This window comes from Carassius gibelio, chromosome A4 (genome assembly GCF_023724105.1).
Source record: "Carassius gibelio isolate Cgi1373 ecotype wild population from Czech Republic chromosome A4, carGib1.2-hapl.c, whole genome shotgun sequence".
Lineage (NCBI taxonomy): Eukaryota > Metazoa > Chordata > Actinopteri > Cypriniformes > Cyprinidae > Carassius > Carassius gibelio.
Genome location: NC_068374.1, coordinates 28,710,174 through 28,733,500, shown reverse-complemented (window position 1 = coordinate 28,733,500; position 23,327 = coordinate 28,710,174). Strand labels below are relative to the sequence as shown.

Below are 23,327 nucleotides of genomic sequence, written 5' to 3'. Positions count from 1 at the left end.
GCTTCAGAACTGCTCACAGTGCATAGGAATATTAAAAATTGAGCATAGATGAAGGCCATTACGCTGTCACGGTAATTATGAGAATCAGCCCCAGTTTTCAAAATGTGACCATTTCACTCGCTGAACTTCATGACTTTCTTTCAGGAGACGAATAAGGCTGGCAGAACACAATGTGCGGCAATGTAAAGCACCTCTTTGGAGATATCTGACACTGAGTGTGAGATATTTGATGGCAGTTGTTGTGATCCAGCTGTGTATAATCACCCATCCACATGATTTGTAGCAGTGTTTAATTAATATGAAATGATAAGATTTAGAATGTAATTTTTTTTAACACAATTACATACAATTAAAAACACAAAATAAAATAAAAATGTTAAAAATAAATTATACATTCACATACACATAAAATTTTATAAAATTCAAAATATCTTATTGAGTGATAGGTGATAGCTGACAGAAATGATAATTTTAAAAATAGAGGAAATTTATATGCACAAATAAATATCCAATAACAACTGAAAAATAAAAAAGAATGTGATATTAATTTATTATGCATCCCTATTAGATGTTTTTGCAGATTTCTATAAAAACTTTCAGTTTAATCGGCTATTAGAAGATGAAAATGTAAAAGTATAAGTTCTCAAAATGCAAGAATCACAGGGAATGTTGTGTTCTCGAATAAGTGGTTAAGAAAATAAGAAAAATAAACATCTTTCACAAATATGAACCTTGGCTTCAAGGATCCACTGAATGAGGAGACTAACAAGTCCCTGGAATGCTTCATAAAGCTTGGTTTCTATCCCCCAAAGTGAACAAATTCCCTTCCTGCCTCATTATGACCCAACTCTCAACACTGACTCTCACTTAGTGCTTTCTCCAACAATACCAGCACCACACTCACAGCTCCATCTTCCCCCATGAAGTGCAGCTGTAATCTGGTTAGTCACATTGCACAGTCTCTCTGTCCACCGCCTGGCAAATCCCAAAGTAATTTCAACTTAAAAGCAGAGGTGGTGGTTTACGTAGCCGTGACTGTCTGCCACACTGAATTTCACACCAGTGTGTTTTGTAATGCTCCACTGTTTACTGTCATTAGATCAAATCCCATCTCTACTCCCTACTTAATCTGACATTAATTCTCATTAAAATTCAACAACTTTTAGCCTACGAGCAAAGTCTGTCATAATTATATGATGCAATGAATATATAGATGAAAAGCTTTGTTAAAAGTGAATACTCGCAGAGTTGGTTTACAGAGATTTCAATGTGTTGTATTTCACTAAACTGCATTATTGCAGTGTCAGCTGTGACTCTCCATTTGAGAAGAAACTGATGACTGCAGCAGGAGAAAGACTCTTTAAATAAATAAAAATGTGTAATGAGTTTAAGTGCTGCTGTTCTAAATATCAGCAAATTATTCTTTTTGTCTTTCATTGAAAATACATATCATTCTGGAGGGACAGAAATAAATGAATTAAGAAAATCAAACTGACTTTGTTCTGCTTACATACATGCATTAACACAGACAAGCAAAGTGATGCAAACAGTGAAACAATTCAGCATTGTTTTATTACGAATGCTGTTCATGAAATCATTCAGTTGAAGTATTTTGAATTGACTAGTCAGTAAAATCAGTTCAAAAATGTCCTGGAGATTAAAAAAACAAACAAACAAACAAACAACAAACAAAAAAAGTGTGTTTTTTTTTTAAGTTAAATTGATTGAAATAAAATTACATTTCAGTGGAAGCAGAGATGGAAGCTTATTTCCATAAAAAATACAAATAAAATGATTACTTTATCACACAATTCAGATTTTCTTGCAATTACAAGAATTATCAGAATGGTGAGATATAAACTCACAATTGCGAGATTTGTGAGAGAAAAAGTTGCATTTTTTCTTTTTCTTTTTTTTGTATGTTATTTGTGGTGGGAAAATATATATTGTGAAATGTAAACTTCAGAATTGTCAGATACAAGCTCAGAAGTGTGAGCTGTAAAATCGGAATTACAAGAAAGGCAGAATTCAAGTAGTTTATATCTTACAAATCTGACTTTTTTCTCAGAATTGCAAGTTTGTTGAATTTTGAGAGATAAATGTAGAATTGCGGATTTAAAAAAGTTTTTTTTCTCATCCTGCTGCAGAAACAAGCTTCCATAAGCAGCTTGAAAAAGCCTATTCAGGTTAACATCCCCCAGGCTTGGAAATATTGTCACGAAAGCGATTTCTACCACCTTTTCCCACTTGTCAGAGGTCATTGTGTGAGACCACATTCTGGCCCCCTGCCGCTAAAAGCTTGTTACAGGAACTCCCAGCAGCCACTGGGGCGAGACCGCGACAGACTGGCTCAGTAAAGAACTGAAAAGAGAGAGGATTTTATCACAACAGTTATCCCCAAAATGCTTGTTTTTATATTTCACACCCCTTCCCCACAACATCTGTCTACTGAACAGCATTGAAACAGAAATGGGTCACTAAGCGAAATGGGTCACTAAGCATTTGTCAGACAAACCCAAATTGACGTGAGCTTGTGTCTGCAAATCTGCATGAAAACATTTTACCCAAGACAAAACATTTAGAAGACAAATATTATAATGAAGTTTAAAAAACGAAATCTGCACTTAAATCCTAAGAGACTCTTGTTGGATGGTTTACAAACATTGTCTTGAGTGCACCAGGTTGTTTTTCAGACAGCAAAGAACTGGCTCTGTTTGAACAGCCTTTAACAGACAAAACATGACTAAGGTGCAGACAAAAACACAAACAAAAGACTATGCTTCACTTTGAAGCACTATATGTAGCATGTATTTAACGGTGGTCCTATTTGCCTATTATTTGTACAAACACACTTGGACCACGAGTCATCAAACCCCTTCCCTCTCAATCTGCTGTTATATATGAAGGCATTGTTTGCCCAAATTGCTGGCAGAAAGTGATCTCTGGATTAGAGACGATGACTGCTTGATTTAGGCCACACAGACTCAAGATTACACACAAAGCATATGTGTTTTGCATTGGTATAGTAGAAACAGACTTGTCTGATTTTAATCAGATTGTGTTTGGTAGATGATGAGCGTTTCTGAAGCTTTAGGAGACAAGGGTAAAAACATGTCTGCACCTCATAATAAATACAGGGCAGGTTCATTCCTCCTGATAACCAGTATACGGTAAAGCCACCGTCTTTATTACACTCAAACTACGGAAACACTTATGTCACAGATGACAAACCATGTAGGATTTTGACCTGCATGTGATTTCCAGATGAATACAACAGGGAACACATTTGGACAACAGCAAAAAAGACATCCCTTCCTTCCTCCAGAAAAATAATGGAAAATCTAATCACAGATATTATTTTATGTCCTGATCAAGATGTTAAGGTTAGGCTGGTTAGCATGGCCCAGTTAACCCCTGCTGGTACATACGTTAACTACACTCTTCTGCTGCCATCTGTTCCCAGACTGTCAACAAAAATACTGACAAACTTTTGATTTTCAACAAAATCGCACAAGCCGAGAAACTGCCACTGAGACGAGTGGGTACATTAATGGATCTCTTTCACCAGGTATAACAGACCTCCTAGATCAGACTGAGGTTGTTTCAAGCATGAAGTCACTGTAGTGAGCCAAAGATAAGGAACAGTTTCCTAGTTTAAACAGCAAGACACCAAACAAAGTCATTTCGGCTGGACACGGCTGTCTGGCCTCCACTGGCATCTCATTGAGAAGTCTTACAGCTTCATCATCTCTCTCTTGCTTTTTCCCTTCTGAGATGGAAATATCCTCACTGTGCCGGAGCTTGTGGCTGGTTTTTGGAGGGACGAGCGTCAGTGGTTGGCGTCTTATCAGCTCAGTGCACGCAGTCGAGGGACAGTCTGGAACACCCAAGGTCACTGCTGCCTTACATCTCAGAAAACAGCAGAAAACTACGTTTTGGATGCTTATTTTCTTTTATTGATAGTGCCACTATCGCTAGGGGAATGCATTTTAAGTTTCCACTTAAAATTCAATCCAATACCTACTGGTACTGCTTGTTTATGAGGTAAAGGTGTTTCAAGATGAAGGCTGAATGTATGTATTTATATGTGTACTATCAGCAGCTAACATTCCATACACGTAACTTTAATGATCATCATAAATAACATTTTATTTAACAAATTAAAGTAAGTACAGTAATGACAAAAACAGCCAAAATAGCATCACTGGCAATCTCCATCAGAAATCTTGTTCCATTGCCTTAAATAAACACTTGTGCACGATGTCACTTATGGGTGGGGTCAAATGATTAGGCCCTGCCCACAAGCATTATATAATGAGCCTCGACTTATTGTGAGGAATTCAGAGCTATTGGCTACAGGGTTGAGGGACGTTTCGGGACACAGCTCTTGTCGTGGATTGCTAGTAGGTTTTCACACCCGCGCAGCTGGTGACAAATCTTTCGCACCGGTGTCAGTGTCTCTCACCTCTGTTTTGACATATGAAGTTTATCCAGTCAAGTGACTCAGTGCCCAAGGCAAATGTGGCTAGATAAGGCACAGGCAAGTTAAAATAATACAAATATGAGGAATAAGAGATGCAGATGGGTATTTGAATGAAAATAAACAAGCAAATTTTAAGGAATATTGTGAATTTAATGCAAAACAAGTGTCTGTGGCCTGTTGCAGAATAACAAAATAATTTCAATTTATCCAACAGTTTGTTAAAATTAGGACTATCGCATCGCCGACTACAGTTTTATATGATACAATAGTTATTCTGAACCAATTAATGCCATTTCAATACAGTGCAATGCATCACATCATGTCAGGAAAAGAGAGTGAATCGGTTTTCTCTCTCACATCGCTTGCTTCTTTAATGTCCAGCAAGTCTTAAAATAATGTTTTCTAATGGAAATACATCTGAAATAAAATCAATGAAAAAGTAACACTGAAATGAAAATTAGAAATACTATTGGCAGTTAATACCAAGTATACACCTTTTAGATGATCTGCTTCTTAACTGTAGGAAATGACGTACCTGAAAAACTATTTAAATATCGATAAAAGGATATTAATTATCAATGCAGTCTTGTAAGAAATAGAATCACAATACACTAATATGCAATTGTTTTGGCAAGTCTCTAGTAAAAACAAATCCATTCTTCACTTTGTCCTGTACTGACACAATAGAAGTCTAAGGGTGCAACAATTGTTGTACCCATTTGAGTAAATGTGATTTTCCCCCTGTATAACCAAGATAATAGTCTAAATAATTTTGTCAACATATTCCCTCCAGACCATTAAATAAAACTTTTCCAATACACATAAAATTATATTTGCGTTTAATAATGTTTATTAGCACTTCAAATATGTGGGAGGCAGATACAGCACCACAAAGGATGCTAATCATTTCCTTCAATGCTGATCAAAACCACTAACTCATGCAGTCTGTCAATTTTTGTATATATCTAGAGATTAGTTCCTTGACTTTGTTCACATTAAGTGCTTCTAAAACTTAAGACATAATTACTTTCTCTCCACTGTTTCTCTGTCTCCATCTCTCTCTCTGTCATGACCTGAATCCATTTGGAAAGCCTAGTCTGCTAATAAAATAGCATCAAACCATACGGCTCTCAAACAGATTCCCTCGATTGGTCAACAGCCACACCGTGCTCAAGGAAAACAAGGCGCCGTGCTAATTCATGCAAGAGTTTGAATGGAAAAGCTGCTCCTTCTCCCTGTATCCGCTTGCCCTCCCTCCCATCTCGCTCCCGTGGGCTTTGGCCATCCTGCTCCAAAGCTGTGCTGTGATGTGTTCGGAGCCAGACTGCACTATAGGGGATGCTGACTGAGAGAAGAGGTGACAGTTTAGCACATAGACAGAAGAGAGACAAAGCCATCCAAACACACCACAGGGCCCAACGTCCTTTGGGTTTTTAGCTCTTTTGTGATATGAGTGTGTGCATGTTCTTCTGCCATTCGCCTGAATGACACATAAAGCCTATCTAGTTTCAAAGCATTGTTTTTTTTGTACTTAGAAATTGTTTTTGCGTGAGCTTTCTGCATTGACAGCTTGACACACTGTGTTAAGTCACACTGTGCATTTGAATATCTCAGACATCTTAACCTAACAATTACTCTGAATTGATGTGTAAACAGATGCACAGTCAGTTGCTTTGGCTTTGCACATTCAGATGCTGCAGAGCTTCAGTGCACACAAGACAAGATCTGCGAGCTAAACAAGCGTTTAGCATGAAGTCCTGAAAATGCCTACAACAGGATTTAAATCTAAGCATGATGCTTAACCCTATTCATATCTACGCAGGCAAAGAAACACCACAGATGGTGAATACAGAATCTACTGTCCTACATCACGACTTTAAACCTCACGGATCAGACTGGATGACCTGTAAAAGCTTAACGTATATTTCTCTCACTTTTGATCTGGCCTCTTTTAAAAGGGTTTAACCCTCTATTGCATCCTTTTTTACTTAAAATATGACTTTCATCTTTATCTACAGTATATGGACATAATTACTACGTTTATAAACACATAAATAATATTTAATAAATAAAATATCTTACATGGATAGTCAATAATGGATAGAGAAAGAAAAATATATATATATAAAAAAATAATAAATACATTTTATATAGTGGCTTTGCATCCATAGTATCCATTCCAGTAATTCTGTGTACAGGAAACCTGTTTGAAAACAATATTTTATGCAATTTCAGTGTTGAACTTTGGACAGAAATTACTTCACCTTTAACTTTTAAGCAGTAAAGTTCAGTTGCAATTTGCTTGCTTCATTATAAAAATGCATATTATAACAGGATTTGGAACGGCGCCCTTGCGTACTTTAAAATTAGAAGTGTCAAAACAGTCACTGATGTCGCAAAAAAAAAAATGTGCTGATGGTTGTTACAGATAGCTTTCATTGTGCACTACGGAGTTACATTTATTTGATCCATTTCTAGCCCTAGAAGTAGTGCAGATATTAGCAGTCTCTCAGAATCTTTTCCCTCCCATCATTTCTTTTGGCTTAGCCTGATGCTCAGTATGCAAATCCACTGCCGTGTGTGAGTGCTCACGCGTCCGTCCAGTTGACAGCAGCATGCAAATGCGTCATCCTATAATCCCAACATGAAACAAAGAGGACACTGCTCCCTTACCCGTCCTCATGGGAGACAAACAGGAATGAGTGGCAGTAAAGAGGAGGAAAGGTGACTGACCAGGATGCATTTGCCTTTAAGCCCCTAGCAGCAAACACTTTTGCGGTTGCGAGCGCATCACAGCTCATAGCCTTGCTCACGTAGCAGAGCTTTCATATGTGCATAAACAATGTAAAACGGCTGTCACATCAAATAGCTGCATTTGCCTGTTCTGTGCCCTGTTGTTGATTTTGTGATGACTGTGTGGAAAGAGCACATGAGGGACAGATGCGGTGATTGACAGCTGGCAGAGGCTTCTATTCCACTCAGCATTTTCCATAGCTGTGCCATTCTGCTGTCAGACTCATCCATGACAGGGTTTGGATGATTAACCAATACCATGCCAGCAAGAGTGCTGTTGTACTGAATACCAGCATGGCTGCGGTTCACCCACATAAGTAAAATTCAAGATGAACAATTAAAGAAAACTGAAAATGTAGCTAACCAAAGTAAAAATAACTTAATTACATAATTTAACAACATAATTTGGAATAACTAACCCTAAACTGAAATGCAGTTTTATGCTGTTTTTATATTTTATAAAAACTGAAATAATATTAAATCAGTCAGAAATTACTTTTAGTTTTAAATATATGGTATACAGTGTTAACTAGAAATCGTAAAAACACACCTGAATTAAAAATAAAAATGCTAATAAAAGACAATAAACTATAATTACAAATTTGTAAATTATATCAGTTGGCAAATTCAGTAAAATACTGAAACTTAAAGAAAAAACTGAAACTAGAAAATTAGAAAAGAAAACACACTAAAAACGAACTAAAACTAATAGTGAACAAACAAAATAAAAATAAAAACGGTGAAACCGATACTATTTAAATATTTCCAAATAAGATATTTAAAATCCATTTTTCATTCAGAACTATAATAATGCTGTTTGAGAGTGTGAATTAAGTTAATTCATATACGTTTAGTCTATCAGGGAAAATCATTCCAAAAGAAGCCAGGCAACACAGAGACCGAAAGCTGGTCTGACACAGATTACTGTATGTACTCCAATGCTTTATCATTCTGCTCCAGCTCCAATCCAAGTTGTACATTTTACCATAAGAATCCTGCTGTGAATGCTCCAGGAAAGAGAGAAAATTACAGATTTGGAAAAACCTGGACATGGCAAAACTTAGTTCTGACTTTTGGTCTGGAACAGGAAAAGTCTTAATGCAGTTGCACTCTTGAAACCGGCACTAACTGTAGTGTAATTAAAAATAGAGTATGTTTGTGCATTGGACTGTGAGCTTCAAAAATCATGCTGTGTGACAGGAGTAAAAAGTTGATGCTCCAGATGTTGCTTTTAAACCAGTCGTGCACGATTTATGAAGCGACATTCTTAATCAGATTGAAATTGAATCTAAGTCAGTGTATCAAAAAACCGCAGCGCTTCTTGAGTTATTCAAAGCATAGGAAATGAAATCAAAAGGTCTGCCGCAAAAGTGCTGAGTTTCATGCCTCTCCTCATGTTCGATGCCAGTCATCACCCGTGATGCTTCCTCAGCCTTAATGCGGCGTCACACAAATCGACATTTTATTGATGTAATGCACAGGACTGCGGCGCAGCCTGAACGATAGGCTGTCGTCGAGCTCCCGCCATCAGCACTGCTACAGACACCAACGACTCCATAAAACTGCTCAACCTTGACATTTCATTAAAAAACATTTTTCTTTTTTCCATCTCTGCTAGTCTCGCTTTCAATACTCTATTCTCTGCGAATGGAAATTGGCGGGAGTTATTCACAAGGCTGGTCTCAACAGAAGACTCATCTGATCATACATCCATGTCTTTTTATCTGCCCTATAATGCATTTCCTGCATTATCACTGTCTTTTTAAGCAGCATTAAGTCGGGTGGTCAGAAAGGACGTTTAGTCCAGACAGAATTTTTATGCCTACTCATATCCAGCGGTGACAGTATATGCACACTTTATGGTGGCTTTAGATAGATCATTTTACAGCGCTCCCAGAACGGCTTGTTTGTGGTTGTTCAATTTAACCTTCTGGTCTGTAAGATTTGACCCCTGATTTATCAGAGTACACCGCCAGCATGCATAAATTTAGATGCTGCTTTCTTCTCTGAAACGAGCAGATATTATTTGCCGATACCATCTTTATCTCGGAGCCAAACAGAAGACGATTGTAAAGCGTACTGCAGCATAAAGTTAACTAACCTTAATTTCTAGTCTTGAAATTGATTCAAAAGAATGTTTTTTGCTATTCACATTGATTCATTCATGTGTTTATCTAAAGTGATTTATAGAGCAATTTAATACTTTTTAGTATGTGCTAAAAAAACAAAACATGCTAAGCTTCAGTGTGATTATATGGAAGCTTGTTTCTGCTGTGGTATTAAAAAGTATTTAAAAAAAAAAGGTAAATGTGACTAGTACACAAAAAAGTACTTTCTCTGAATTCTGATTTTACATAACATTGTAAAAAATCTTGAGAACTCAATTTGCAATTCTGAGAAAAAAAGTTGCAAAAAAAGTTTTTATCCCATGACACAAACAAGCTTCCATATGATTCCCAAGTTAGGATTTTGTCTGTCAATAATTAATAACATCATGATTTTTCAGTTTTTTTCTTTTTGTTTTTAGGAAGGAAAAAATGAATAGGCCTCATTACTGAAAACAAGCAGCATATATTTCAGTGTAAATTAAATGTAACAAAAATGATTTTGCACCAAAAATGATGGTATCAATAAATGGTACCTGAACTTTGCCAAAGTAAGGCAAATTAGTGCACTTGGGAATGGCAGAAAATACATTTCAATAACATTTTTCAAAGCAGAAATAAAGTCTACATTCTCAAGCTGGTGCATCTAAAAGCCAGTTGGCTCCTTTAACTGTAGGACAGGACTATAGATGGCATATTAAGAATAACGGATTCTCAGTTCTTCAGACTTAGACAGTCTCTGGCCTTAGAAAAACACTGAGCTAAGGCATCACGTAAAGCAGCAGGATGCATTAGCGTATCATTAAATGTAGAATTTGCCCTCAGCTGGATTTGATAATGTCATAATGGTGCACTGCTAATGGTTCTGATGCATTTCTACTTCAGGAAATACACACATTATTAAAAACACATGAAAACCCCTTAACATTAAATATGATGCCTGCTACGTGAAAACTCCAGTTGGAACAATACGAAAAGTATTGATATCGGTTTCTGAATTTAACATTAATTTAATTAATTGAACGTCTAAGGCTAAATTTAATAAGTAACAATACTGTATACTGTACACTGAGAATAGTTAGAGTAGAAACAGTAAATTTTTTAAATTACTGCATATACTGTAATATACTGCATATTTTAAGTGCACATGCAGAAATAGCACATATGTTAGCATGCTATTCCCACGACTTGTAAGTCGTGCCAACTACATGCAGGGTTACATCACCTTTACCTTGTAAACAGTAACACACATGCTTCCCTTGAGCATACAAGTATGATGTTCATCCAGCTTCTCCCAGCCCGTCTTCTGTAATCTAATTGTAGTTCGCAATTGTTTTCTCCCCAGTGGCGGTTGACACAGGGTAATGAAATTAAGCTCTATTACCTTCAGGGGCCATTCCACACAGAGAGGGGAAAAAAAGAAACACAGAAAAACGAAACAAAAATCAACAACGGTCATCCTCTCCCAAAGCCAGGAGAGAAAAACCACCACATGCGGCACTAAAACATGCGGACTCATTTCAGTGAAGAACATGACATGCTTTTACAGACTTTAGGAATCAGTTTGACATATTAAACTAAATTACAACCACTTTTGGGAATAACACAAGAGAGAAGAGGTATAGAGAAAAACAAAGCCCCAAAGATTGTGGCTGACGGTAAAACTTGACTACGTTTTCGTAAAAGTAAACATAAGAAACAGTGTCGGTGTCATTCTGTGCAGCTATTGTCAAAATAATAGTTTTGGCTGTTTCTAATAAGCCACTGAAGGAGATAAAGAAAATAAAAGACGGTGCTTTGGCTTAGCAGCTTGCGCAGATCATTAAGCCAGGCTGCTTATGTGAGAATTGCAGGTTCGATTCCGAAGTTTCAGTATTTTCTCTTTCACTAAATTATTCTCTAAACAAATAATTGTCGACACAATCCACTCTGACTCACATCTTACTGTCCTCATAGTAAAAGGCAACTGTCAAAGCAGTGCAAATAAAGCTGACGCGCATTATTCCTCAAGCAATATCCCCACTATCATTTCATTTGTTCCCCAGCATTCAAATTTGCATGTGCTCCCTGTAACACATCTCATTTCCAGACAAAGGCCTTCCTTTAACAATGATGCAACTGTGAAGCACCCTCTTTAAAAGGTCAGAGATGAAAAGAGGCTTGTGTTTCCCACTCTGATTCGATTTCCTGTAAACATGTTGCTGTATGACTCGAGACACGGTTGACATCATCTGAATGGGATGCTGACAAGGGCTTTCAGGGCCTAGACTGGCTAAGACTAAACACTGATTCAAGCAGGTTTGTGTTCAGCCTTTCTGTCACAAAGGATGCTATAGATGGTTGGCATGCAAATCAGTTTCTTCTGAGCAGGTGTGGCCATTAGTTTCCTGTCAGGAGAGAGCACATGGCCCTTTTCTACTCGACCTCCTGTTCATAAGGTGGACCTTTATTTACTATCGTTCAGTTAGCATATGTTTATAAGACTCCAGATTTGTACATAAAGGACTACAAGGCTTCGAGTGCTGAATAATCCTAACTTAATTATGCCACAATTTGATTCCCAGTTCGATTACGCTGTAATCCACCATAAACCATCCTGTACCAATCATGTTTCCCGTTAGCTTGCGGTGGTACGGCCATTATGTGGTTAGATCATGCGGTTAAGTCTACATTTACTTCTTTTAGAGGGATTTTAAAGTTGAAGTCAAGAAGGCTATGTGATTTATCGCAGGATGTTTACAGATCATTCAGGGAATCGTGTGCAAACTTGAACGAGTGTATTGCTGCTAACTGAGCTCACATTGGAAAAGGAGAGGGTGGGGGGAGGAAGAAACTTAATTTTAACATTGATCCCAAGTGGATTTGGGTAAAAAAAATTAGTTCAGCATATTTGAATCCTAAATTAAGGCTTAAATTTGAATATAAATCATAATTTACTTACTTTATATGCTGCCTTAGTCTTTATGTGTACAATTCATCAATTCACAGTATTACAAAAAGAGAAATAAAATGTTTGTTTTAATAATCTTTCATCAACTCTGAAAGAATTCCTGGCTTGATTCTGATATGAAAATTTTCACAACATAATTTGCCAATGGTTCACACCTTTTATTGTTTAATACTCTGTTATTCAAAGCCATTTCACTCAAATCAGGTCACATTATGGATATTAATGGGTTGGGAAAGCCATTTCAGGATGACTTTAAGAGGTATTTTGGTGATTTAAAGGGCCCAAAAACTAAATTACATTCCTTCCATGAAACTCAAAGTAAAATATTTGGAAAAAATGTCTCCAAATTTGCATATTTCCCTGGTAACAGTATGTGTCCAAATTCACAGTATTCATAAAACAGTAGGCAAAAAGTCCCCGGACCATCTAATATTTACAGTGAGATTCGCATTTAATGGACACATTACTATACCTATAAAGTCATGGGAGAGGATTTGTACAGTAGTGATGCAACAACTGACACTGGTAGGTCACGTGACAGTGATAACAAGGCCAATGTAGTATGTCTGGATTACTTCCATATTATATAAAACTTATTTTTTGGAGAGGTCTTGAATTACTTATTCAAAAGTAGTACAGACAGTGTTTGATTTTGGCCTCTGTGTTTTTTATTTGGTCCATACAAAGAAATCAATGGGTTCTGATCCCAACATTCTTTGAAATATCTTCCATTGTGTTCCACAACAAAAATAAAAGTCAAGCAGGTTTGTAAGGTCCGTAAATGAACCTTTGAGTCAGGGGTTCTCAACTCTGGCCCTCAATATCCAATTTCCTCCAGAGTTTAGTTCTAACCCTAATCAAACAAACCTGAACAAGCTAGTCAAGGTCCAAAGTCCATCATTTCAAGAATTTATGGCATATTCCAGTGGAAAAACTGCAATTTGAGAGATCTGACATTTCAGGTCACAAATTCTGAGAAATCAAGCTTCAGTACAGTCTATATACTTCCCCCTCTTTGATTAAAAAGTATCTAATTGGCGAAGATCCAGTGCCACATATAATTACACACCCTGCCCTTTAGAGCACACATTTGCTTGCAGTACAGCATTTACAGTCTGCTTTCTCATTCAGTGCTTGAGAGCGAGGGGAACAAAGATCTGGCAGAACCTGACACATTTGGGAGCCCAGCAGGTTACGAAACACAGAGATACAAAAACGACAAGAATATCAAACAAAAGGAGCGGGCCAACTACAGAGACTTTTCCTGGCCTGTTTCCAGAAGAGCTAGAATCTAGTGTTCTCCGCTCTTGTACTCTCGTTGACATGCTTTTTTTTTTTTTAGTTAATATACATTTTGAATGATGCTGACAGTCTGGTTTAGCATCAGTCTGCAGATTGCATAAGAAACTCTTTCACAATCTCCAGACAATCAAGCATTTTTTTTTTTTCACACCTGCTAGGTAGATAAATATTTCAGAAAACGCACAATGGAAAGTTACCACTCGGTATGCAAAACAGAGAACCACTTTTGCAAAGCTGCAACACATTTAAAGCAATAGTAATAATATAAAAATAGTTAATTTTTAAGTAAATATTCATAAAGCAGTTCTGTTAACTGACGACCACAGAGCTAAAACGCTGCATGGACATATATAGTAATTTATATGACTATACCCGAGCACTTATGGTTTCAGAATGCAATGCATGCTGTTGCCTACATGCACACTGACACTACCCCATTTCTACAGCAACGAAATTCATATTATTATGTAACAAAGATTATATGGGCTCCGACGTAAGCAACTAAAATAAGGCTGTACCCAAGTAAGCTTTCCATGAGGTGTGTGGTGAAGTGTTTGTAGTCTGACTCAATGTTTAAATAACACTCTTGTTTTCTTACACCACAATGTATTTTATAGTATGACTTGGCTAACTTTGCTTTAAACTCTTTTTAAAGGATCAATTTAAAACATAACCTTGGTTGTTTCACACCAACTGTTCCAATGTTGTGAAGGCTCTGCTCAATTTTATTGAGGCAATACTGCAGTAAACCATATATAAAGGTCATAACTGAGCTCCTTCAAAGGACAGCGAAGTAACAGTTCCAAGATACTTATAAGGGAGAGAAATACAACCAAACATGAAAGTTCAGATGAGTAAAACTAATAAAATTGATTTTTAAAGTCAAACAGAGATCTAAAGCTGCCACAGTGAGAGATAAAGTTGCAATTACTACAAATCACATTGTGAAAAAGTCACAATTACTTAAACAATTGTTTAACTGCAAGTCACCGTGTAAGATTAAGTCATAGTTATAGAAACAAAGCTGCAAATTCTAGAAAGCCACATTGTGAGACGCATTCACAGTTACCTCAAAAATTTGTTCAGTTGCAAGAATCAGTGTAAGATTAAGTCACACTTACAAGAAGCAAATTGCAACTACAGTAAATATAGTTCCATTGTGAAAAAGTTGCAAGTACTTGAAATTTACATTGTGGGATATAAAGTTGCAATTTCCCCAACAAATTTTTAATTGTGAGAGTAAGATTAAGTCAAAGTTACAAGGAACAAGTTGCAACCTCAATAAATAATGTTACATTGCGAAAAATAAAGTTGCAAATACAAAAAAAAAAAAAAACACATTATGAGATTAAGTCCCAAAAACTATTGCAGATACGAGAAAGTCACATTAGAGATTATGGGCCCTATTTTAATGATCTAAGTGCATAGTCTAAAGTGCATGGAGCAATTACGCTTAGGGCATGTCCGAATCTACTTTTGCTTAAGGAAGGGAAAAATGGTTGGCACGCCCGATGCATGATTTAAAAGGGTTGTCCCTATTCTCTTAATGTGTAATGGGTGTGTTATGGGTGTAATGTGCAATAAACAAATCAGAGTTTCATCTCCCATTCCCTTTAAAGCCAGTTGCACTTGTCTCGCACCATGGCAGATTCGCTATTTACATGGTGGAATTTGCAAGAAGAAAAACTGAACTCTTCTCTAGAGAGGGAAATGGATCTGCTTGTGATACATGCAAAGACTATCCATTATGACATGTAGGTATTTTTATGTACACAATAATAATCTTTTACATTTTAATCCTTAAATATTTCAATTTTAAAAATGTTTGTGTGCTGATGCGCATCCATGTATGTGTAATAAGTGTAACCCTTTTCACCATAGGCTCGTGAGCAAAGTGTACGTGCATTGTGCACCCATCTATAAGCACATATTAATAATGTGCTTTTTACATAGTAAATAAATAAATAAATAAATATTGCACCAGACTTTAGACCAGGTTTTTGTTGGTCGATGCCACAGTCTATTTCAGTTGCCTCAAAATAGCAACGCGCCAGAACACACCTCGTTTTCAGACCAGCATGCCCATTGGCACACATGCATTTGCTATTTAAACAACATGGTGCAGGGTGTGAAAATTACAACTGTGCCGGGCTGAAACTAGCAAAAAAACACTTGCGCCATTGCTGGCATCGCATTGCACCAGGATAGGTCCCCAAGTCACAGTTACAAAAAACTAATTTGCAACTACAGGGAAAAAAGTTGCATTGTGAGAAACAAAGTTGCAAATATGAGAAGGTCACATTGTGTGATATTGTCACAATTACCGAAATTAATAGCAATTGTGAGAAATTTAAATTTTACATTTAAATGAAGTCACATTGTAAGATAAAGTCACAGTTATGAGAAGCAAATAGTTGCACTGTGATGAAGTTGCAAATACAAGAAAGTCACTGTCACATTTTGAAGTCGCAATTACTGAAAACAGATGCAAGTGTGAAAAATGAAGTACAGGAAAAATACAGGAAACAGTCACTCTGAGATACAGTGTTTCAAATACAACAAACAGTCACAAAGTAAAAGAATAGGTTGCAATTGCAAGAAATAGACATACACTGAATATAAAGATTTAAAGTTGGAGATTGAGGAAATTTGAGACAAGTGTGAAAAGCAAACACCACAAGTTTTCATAGATGAGGAAACTGGCTTCCATATGATCATGAAACTTGCCACTTTCAATTTAAATAATAACAAACAAGCATTTGCTGAATATCATGTCAAAGATGTGGGAATGATGAATTGCGGTTTCAAAAATTTCTGATATTTTCTTTTTTATATGACTGATGAAAAAAAAAAAAAAGCTTTTAACATTGCATCTCTATTAGAAAGTACTAAAATCTCTCTTACAGCATGCTCATCTAGTGGCGTGTCTGCCCTGGAGGTGAACTCGGTGACCCTTTCACAGTTTGCTGGCATAAGCCACCGAGGCTGGCGTTTTGGGCCTGCCACCTCTCCTGTACTGTGAGAATTCAACTGTGAGATTAAAAAGAGCTAACGAACACAAATGTTGCGACCTACCCTCTGGCTAACACAGAGTCAACCCTGTCCCACACTCAGCGTGTGGCTGCACACTCAAACACTCAAGCAGGGCATTATTGCAGGATTTATAAAGGTTTTGAACTTTGTATATGCAGTTATATTTATTTTCCATTTCAGTTTTGAATTTTGCTACAAAAAACTACCAGTCAAATGCTAGACAGTCATAAGAACACACAAGAAGTCATTTAATAGTTAAAAGCATCCCATGGATCATCTGATGAAGCTGGTTGAAAAAAACAAAAGCTATGAATATGAGAAAATAACATTATAAAACAGAACATAGTAGAGTGCTTATAGAAGCGCTCATTGAAATGCATCATTTTGCCGAGCGTGTCCAAGCCGTGACCTTATCAGCTCTGAGTCATGTGTTTGACTTGCCTTATTTCTCACCACCCACAGATCTGCGGAGGATGACGGCAGGATTTATGGGAATGGCGGTGGCCATAATCCTCTTCGGATGGATCATTGGGATGCTGGGATGCTGCTGGGACCGTGGCCTCATGCAGTATGTGGCAGGTCTGCTCTTCCTCATGGGTGGTAAGTCAACTCAAAACGAACCTACATGGACAATATATAGGCTATTTACAGTATATACACAATTTTTTTTATTAAATTGCATTATATAGATTAAACACACATACAAAATAAAATGTGTTTACGGTGTAAAAATTGTCCTTCCACTGCCCATAACTTTAAACAGGACTAAGAAGTGCCCTAGAAATTTAGGAAATAAATATATATATATATATATATATATATAGTTTGTTATATATTAATGAATGAATGAAATTAGAATTTTATATATATACCATAAAGACCATTTAATAAAATATCAACATAATGAAGAGTATACACTTTAGTAATAAAAAGCAAATTACTTTTTAAATATTTTTGGAATAGGCGACTTCACCGAATAACCATAACTGACTATATTGTTAGTTTAAGAAACATTTCATAATAAAAGTCACATATATAAATGTATAATATTATACATACACACCCATATGTATACTATTTTATATATGTATAATTAAATTATGAAATTATTTAAAATGATTTCATGAATATTTATTACATAAAATCACAAAAGTAAGACTAGCTAAAGCAGGTAACATAATAAACATCCACTCTCAGCCATGCTGTGTGCTAAGCTCAGTGTGGTAGTCAATTCCTATGCAAGTCACTCCGTGACTGCATTAATTAATGAGCGACAGCCAGGAAGCCGACATTAAAGCAATTATGTAATATCAATTATCTCCTGATCTCTTATCTCACTTTACGCCAACCAATATCGAGGCTCTCGACAGCAAGCATCACAGTTTTTTTGAATGCACCCACAAGCTCATCACCTCACTACACAGATGCTCACACCAATCGACACAGCCTGTGGCCTCGTTACCGTGCATTTTGATATTCTGTTAACGGCGTCGAGCAGAGGAAGCGGCTGACTTGTTTTGCGTCACTCTCTCCGCTCCCATAAGAGCGGCGGCGGCGCCATAGAGAGTGAAGCGGAGATGCAATTAAGATGTGCGCTGGATTAATGCGATGCCCTGCGCCTGAATAATGAGATGGCAATTAAAAAGCCAATTAAGATGCTGAATTATAAAGGCAGAAGGAGTGTTGAGGGTCAGATTATGGCAGGATGAATCCCCACTGAATGTGCTGTCGGTCACATGGTGCGGGAAAATGAGTTTGTTAGAGCTCTTTATCAACTAACACGTTATGACAGCGTCATCTATACAGGGCTTGACTTGCAGATAAAGCTTGTAATATATGTAACAAGGCTTGAGAAAGTAGAGATGTGAATATCCCGAGTCTGCAACTGCATGATGGAATGTCACTGCAATGTTATGTAATGACATAAAACAACCATAGCTTGTATAGCACAGCCATTGGAGCACCGCACGTTAAACACAGGCTCAAATTAATTGTAATCAATGACAGTGTATAGACTGGAAGCTACTGCTGCAAATTCACTTACAATTATCAATGGATTTCTAGATGTCTCTTCAGTAATCATTCTAACCGGCTGAATTGGTGTTCAAGAAACATCGCTTATCTGAACATTTTCTTTGAAGAGTACAAAAAAAAAAGAAAGAACTGCATATATTTGAAACTGTAGAAGTCACATTTAATTAATTGAATGCATTTGTGCTGAATTAAAATTTATTTATTAAACTAAATGCATATTATTGTATTGACCCCAAATATTTGAATGGTAGAAGATAAAAAAGTATCTCCAGTCCTCCTATTTCAGTTACATTGCAAATATTTGCATATTATATAAGCAGTTATAGCTATTCTAAAACCATCATATTTATATAATTAGGAAAGTCAATAGAGACCAAAACTAGAGAATAATGCAGTTATACACCTATTTTAACATTGCTGAAGTATCACCTTGAGCTCACAGCGGAATGGTCGGTGAACTAAAACTTTTCTTCAAAAACTTGGAGAAAAAATGGTAATGCGGAATAAGGTACTAATAAGCAGCCGGTATGCTAGTAATATGCATGCTAATTAGCAGCTAATAGTGAGAAATGAAAAAATATTCTTAATTTTACAAATGTCTATTTTACTCAACATTTGTGTTTGCTGTAGCCTACTTTTATTTATTTTTTGGCTGCTTATTAAAGTATAAGCTTAGAATGCAAGACCGCTATTTGTACAAGTCAAAAGAGAGCAGGGGTTCTCAACACTAATTGAACCCACCTGAACAAGCTTGGCAAGGTCTTCAGGATCACAACAGGCAGGTGTGTTTGATTAGGGTTGGAGCTGAACTTTGCGGGACAGTGGACCTCGAGGGGCAGAGAACCCCTGCTCTATATTGATTCCACAGGACTAAATCCCTGAATTTCTCTCAAAATCAGCGTAATCAGAGTAAATGTACTAAACTTCAGTTGGGATGCTGAAGCATACAGCAAAGGTGACTTATTCAGTTTTAGGATCAAAGCTACTGAAATATTCTGATGATTGTCTTTCTCTTTTTCCAGGCACATTTTGCATCATTTCCTTGTGCACCTGTGTAGCAGGCATCAACTTTGAACTGTCCCGTTACCCTCGCTACATGTACGGCCTCCCAGATGACATCAGTCACGGATACGGCTGGTCAATGTTCTGCGCCTGGGGTGGTTTGGGCCTGTCCCTCATCGCCGGCTTCTTCTGCACGCTGGCGCCCTCCATACAGCCGATCCCTCGCTCCACGTGCCCCAAATCCCGCCAAGAAAACGGCACAGTGTGTTAAGGGACGGCCTCTAAAATTCCCAGAGCCCTACATGTGCAGCTGGACAATGAGGGACAAAACATAAAAAAAAAAAAAAAACATAACTGAAGATCAAAATCATGCTCATTTAGAATAATTTCTAATCTCACCAACCAGGCCATTTTTAACCATGTGTGTGAATCTACACCTGAGTGTCCTGATTGTTTAAATGAGGAAAAAAAAAAAAAAAAATTCATAAGATAATATCAGTGGGACTTTCCGTCGTCAAGAAAAACATTTGTTCTGTCAAAGTTGTGACTTTCGTGAGCACAAGAAAATGGTAATGAATGAAGCAAAGAAACAGACAGTATTGCTTTTTTCGACGCAGCAAGGATTGATATTGACATGTAGGCTGACACCTAAAAACTGCCAAACCTGGAGACTACTGTATTTGTATCTGGACGGCACCACATGCAAGTATGGAGGACCAGTGCCAATGTTTGAAGCCCAGGAGTTCAGACGAATCAGGAGCACCAGGACCAAGCTTCTTTCACATGACTGTACAACAACTTGGATGCAGTTTGGATCTGTTGTGTCAAAACTTGCCGATTTGTCTCGGACCCTGGAGACTATCGCAATGACTGGGATGTGGCTAAAGGATCCGCTTGTGCATAAATGACGAAGATTTTGGGAATTGGAGATGCCTGCTCATGACGTTATGTTGCTACTGCTCTACAGCAAATTATTAAGAGAAAAATAATACCTATAATATTCCAGAAGAGAAAAAAAAAAATCCTAACAGGAAAGACATTTTTTGAAAGCATTTTCCATGTTTTATTTCTTTTTCATGTCCAAATGGTCTCAGCGGACATTTCTAACATACTCTCGATTTTATTATGTGCTTCTTTCTTCGTTTTTTTAGTAATAACGGTCATCATCAGTGTGAATGAGGGTGTAGGAAGTGTGCAAATTCTTTAGTTACTATTAATATAGTGTGTAAGAGTGTTTTGCTGGTCTCCATACAAAAAAAAAAAAAAAAAGAAAGAAAGAAAAGGATAACAAAAGGTAACATATATATTATGCATAAAATCAAAACCTGCCTTGGGAGAAATCAGGTAGGCTTTTGTTGAACCAAGAATTACTGAAAAGGAAAGATTTCATATCCGGTTTTAGACAGCCGACCACTTTGTCCCTGTAGACACGACTGACGTAGTACGCAGAGAGACAGAAAGACAACTCAACATCACACTGATACTGCCTTAAGCTTGTCTGGAAGGAGGCATTTATGCCATTTGATGGTAACGCATGCTGACTTCTCTTCTAAAAGCATCTATGCGCTGATAAAAGAAATCCCCATTTGAATCCACCTTCCTACTCTGTTTAACCATGTGTCTATTTACTTAAAGGGACCTCCCAAAACAGGATGTGGTATGTAAGTGCCTCCTGATTACATGAGACCGCAGTGGTGCACAAAAGAGGTACTTCTGTGGAATCGTGACCTCAACGTGGAGGACGAGTGGTTCGCACAAACTTAATACAATCCCTCAAGCTGTTTGCATTATTTCTCTTCTCACTCATTCGCTTTTAAAATCGGGAACATTTTATTATCCATTTCACATGCTATAAACGCATAAACAATCACTTGAGCAGCCATAAAACGGCGCACTATGATGGAACACATGCGTCGAGGGTCATTGGCGAACTGGCACACTCATTCAACCATGCCAAAAACCTACACTAGGAGATTTAGCTCTGCTGCAAGACCATGTTTACAGATTTCTAGAAGGGAGATTTGCCAAAACAAATACCTGCCAGCTCTCTTTCATAGAATTCCTCGCATTAAGTTCCTCTATAGAGGACTTCCACAGAGTTCATGACGGCCAGCAGCTGGTGCCCATTTAAGTCTGTCAGTAAAAGAATGGGCACTAATGTATACCTAAACATTGACAAAGACAACCTTTAAGAGATTGAATGGGTCATGGAAAGACCCCCAGACTCACATCATCATAGAGGACCTAGGAATATCAGGGAATTGTGATTTCCAGCCCTGGAAAAGTAATTGAATTAATCAAAAGTGATGAAATGTCAAACATTTCAATAATGGATATATAGTAAGAATGCACAAAAATATTTCATTGCCCATTAATTGCTCATTGTGCGTGCAATACATATAATTGTATTTTTTGTTTATTAAAAAGGACCAAAAAAAGTCATGGAAAAACTAGTTTAAAATGTATAACTTTTATCCTCTGGCATAACCTGTCTAGAAGTTCCTGTAATTGTTGATTAAAGGGATAGCTCACCCAAAAATGAAAATTCTGTCATCATTTGGAAAGAAATGGTGGGGACAATTGAAATTAATGGCTACCGGCAATTGTTTGGTTACCTACATTCTTCAAAATGTCTTCTTCAACAGAGGAAAAAAACTCACACATATTTGGTTTCTTGCTGAACTATCCCTTTAACGGTTTCAGGTGTGTTTAATTTTAACTGAAGCTAAACAACCTAAATATCACCTGCTTCCAAATAGCAATAGTAAGGAAAAAGCATCATGGGTCACTGCTGCTAATACTCAAGTTCCTTTAACATGTTCAGTCATTTTGAGAGTTTTCATTGTGTTCATTCGGGAAACAAGCTGCATTCGGAGCATTTCTGACATATTCATAGGCGCTTTGGGTGATTTGTTTGGCAGCATTAAAGTAATAAAAAGACTTTGTTGCATGCTGACAATGCAATTAGCCATGAAATTACATAAACATCAAACCACACTCACAGAACTCCAGAAGACTTCTTAACACTTTCCAGAAGCAGAGCCCGAAGACAAATCGACCAAATGCAGCCCACAAACTCCACAAGGCTTGATTACAATATGCATGCAACCGAAAACCTGCATAAATACACAAGAAACAATCTGTTTTAGAGGCATCTTGCAACAAGCCCATCTGGCCTTATATAAGATAGTATCCCTTGACACACTTAGGAGGAAAATATGTATTTCAGTCCACGGATTACTCTCCTAGGCAAAGACATAATTGGGGTCAGTCGCTGGTTGTACACAACATTTCTCAAATAAAACCAAAACGCCATCCTTGCACAAACCTAATTTAGAATTACATGTAACAAGATTTAAAAACATACTTCAATTCATTCCTTCTTTCTTTCTTCAACAGGGCAAAGTGGGATGTTCAATCAAAAAGCACTGAAGGGCAGAAAGAACACTTTTTCTTAATTGCTTAATTGGCATTGTTCCTAGACGGAGTGCCAAACTGAAAGCAGGTAGTGAACTGCATCTCATAAGCTTCATATGGACCATTGTGATGCTTATAGTGAGACATTTCAGTCAGTCTTATAGAATCTGTGGTAACAAAAAAAAAAAAAAGAGAAGAAACAAAAGAA

The 23,327-nt window shown here is 37.1% G+C and overlaps 1 protein-coding gene across 1 annotated transcript in view; it reads left to right on the top strand.

The window, feature by feature from the left end:
- Positions 1-23,327, top strand: part of LOC127976158 (transmembrane protein 178B) — a 77,885-nt gene extending 54,558 nt beyond the window's left edge. The window contains exons 4-5 of the mRNA XM_052580373.1: positions 17,129-17,266; positions 19,723-23,327. Coding sequence (XP_052436333.1) covers positions 17,129-17,266; positions 19,723-19,973 — 389 coding nt within the window. The 3' untranslated portion in view covers positions 19,974-23,327. The remainder of the gene's footprint in view (positions 1-17,128; positions 17,267-19,722) is intronic.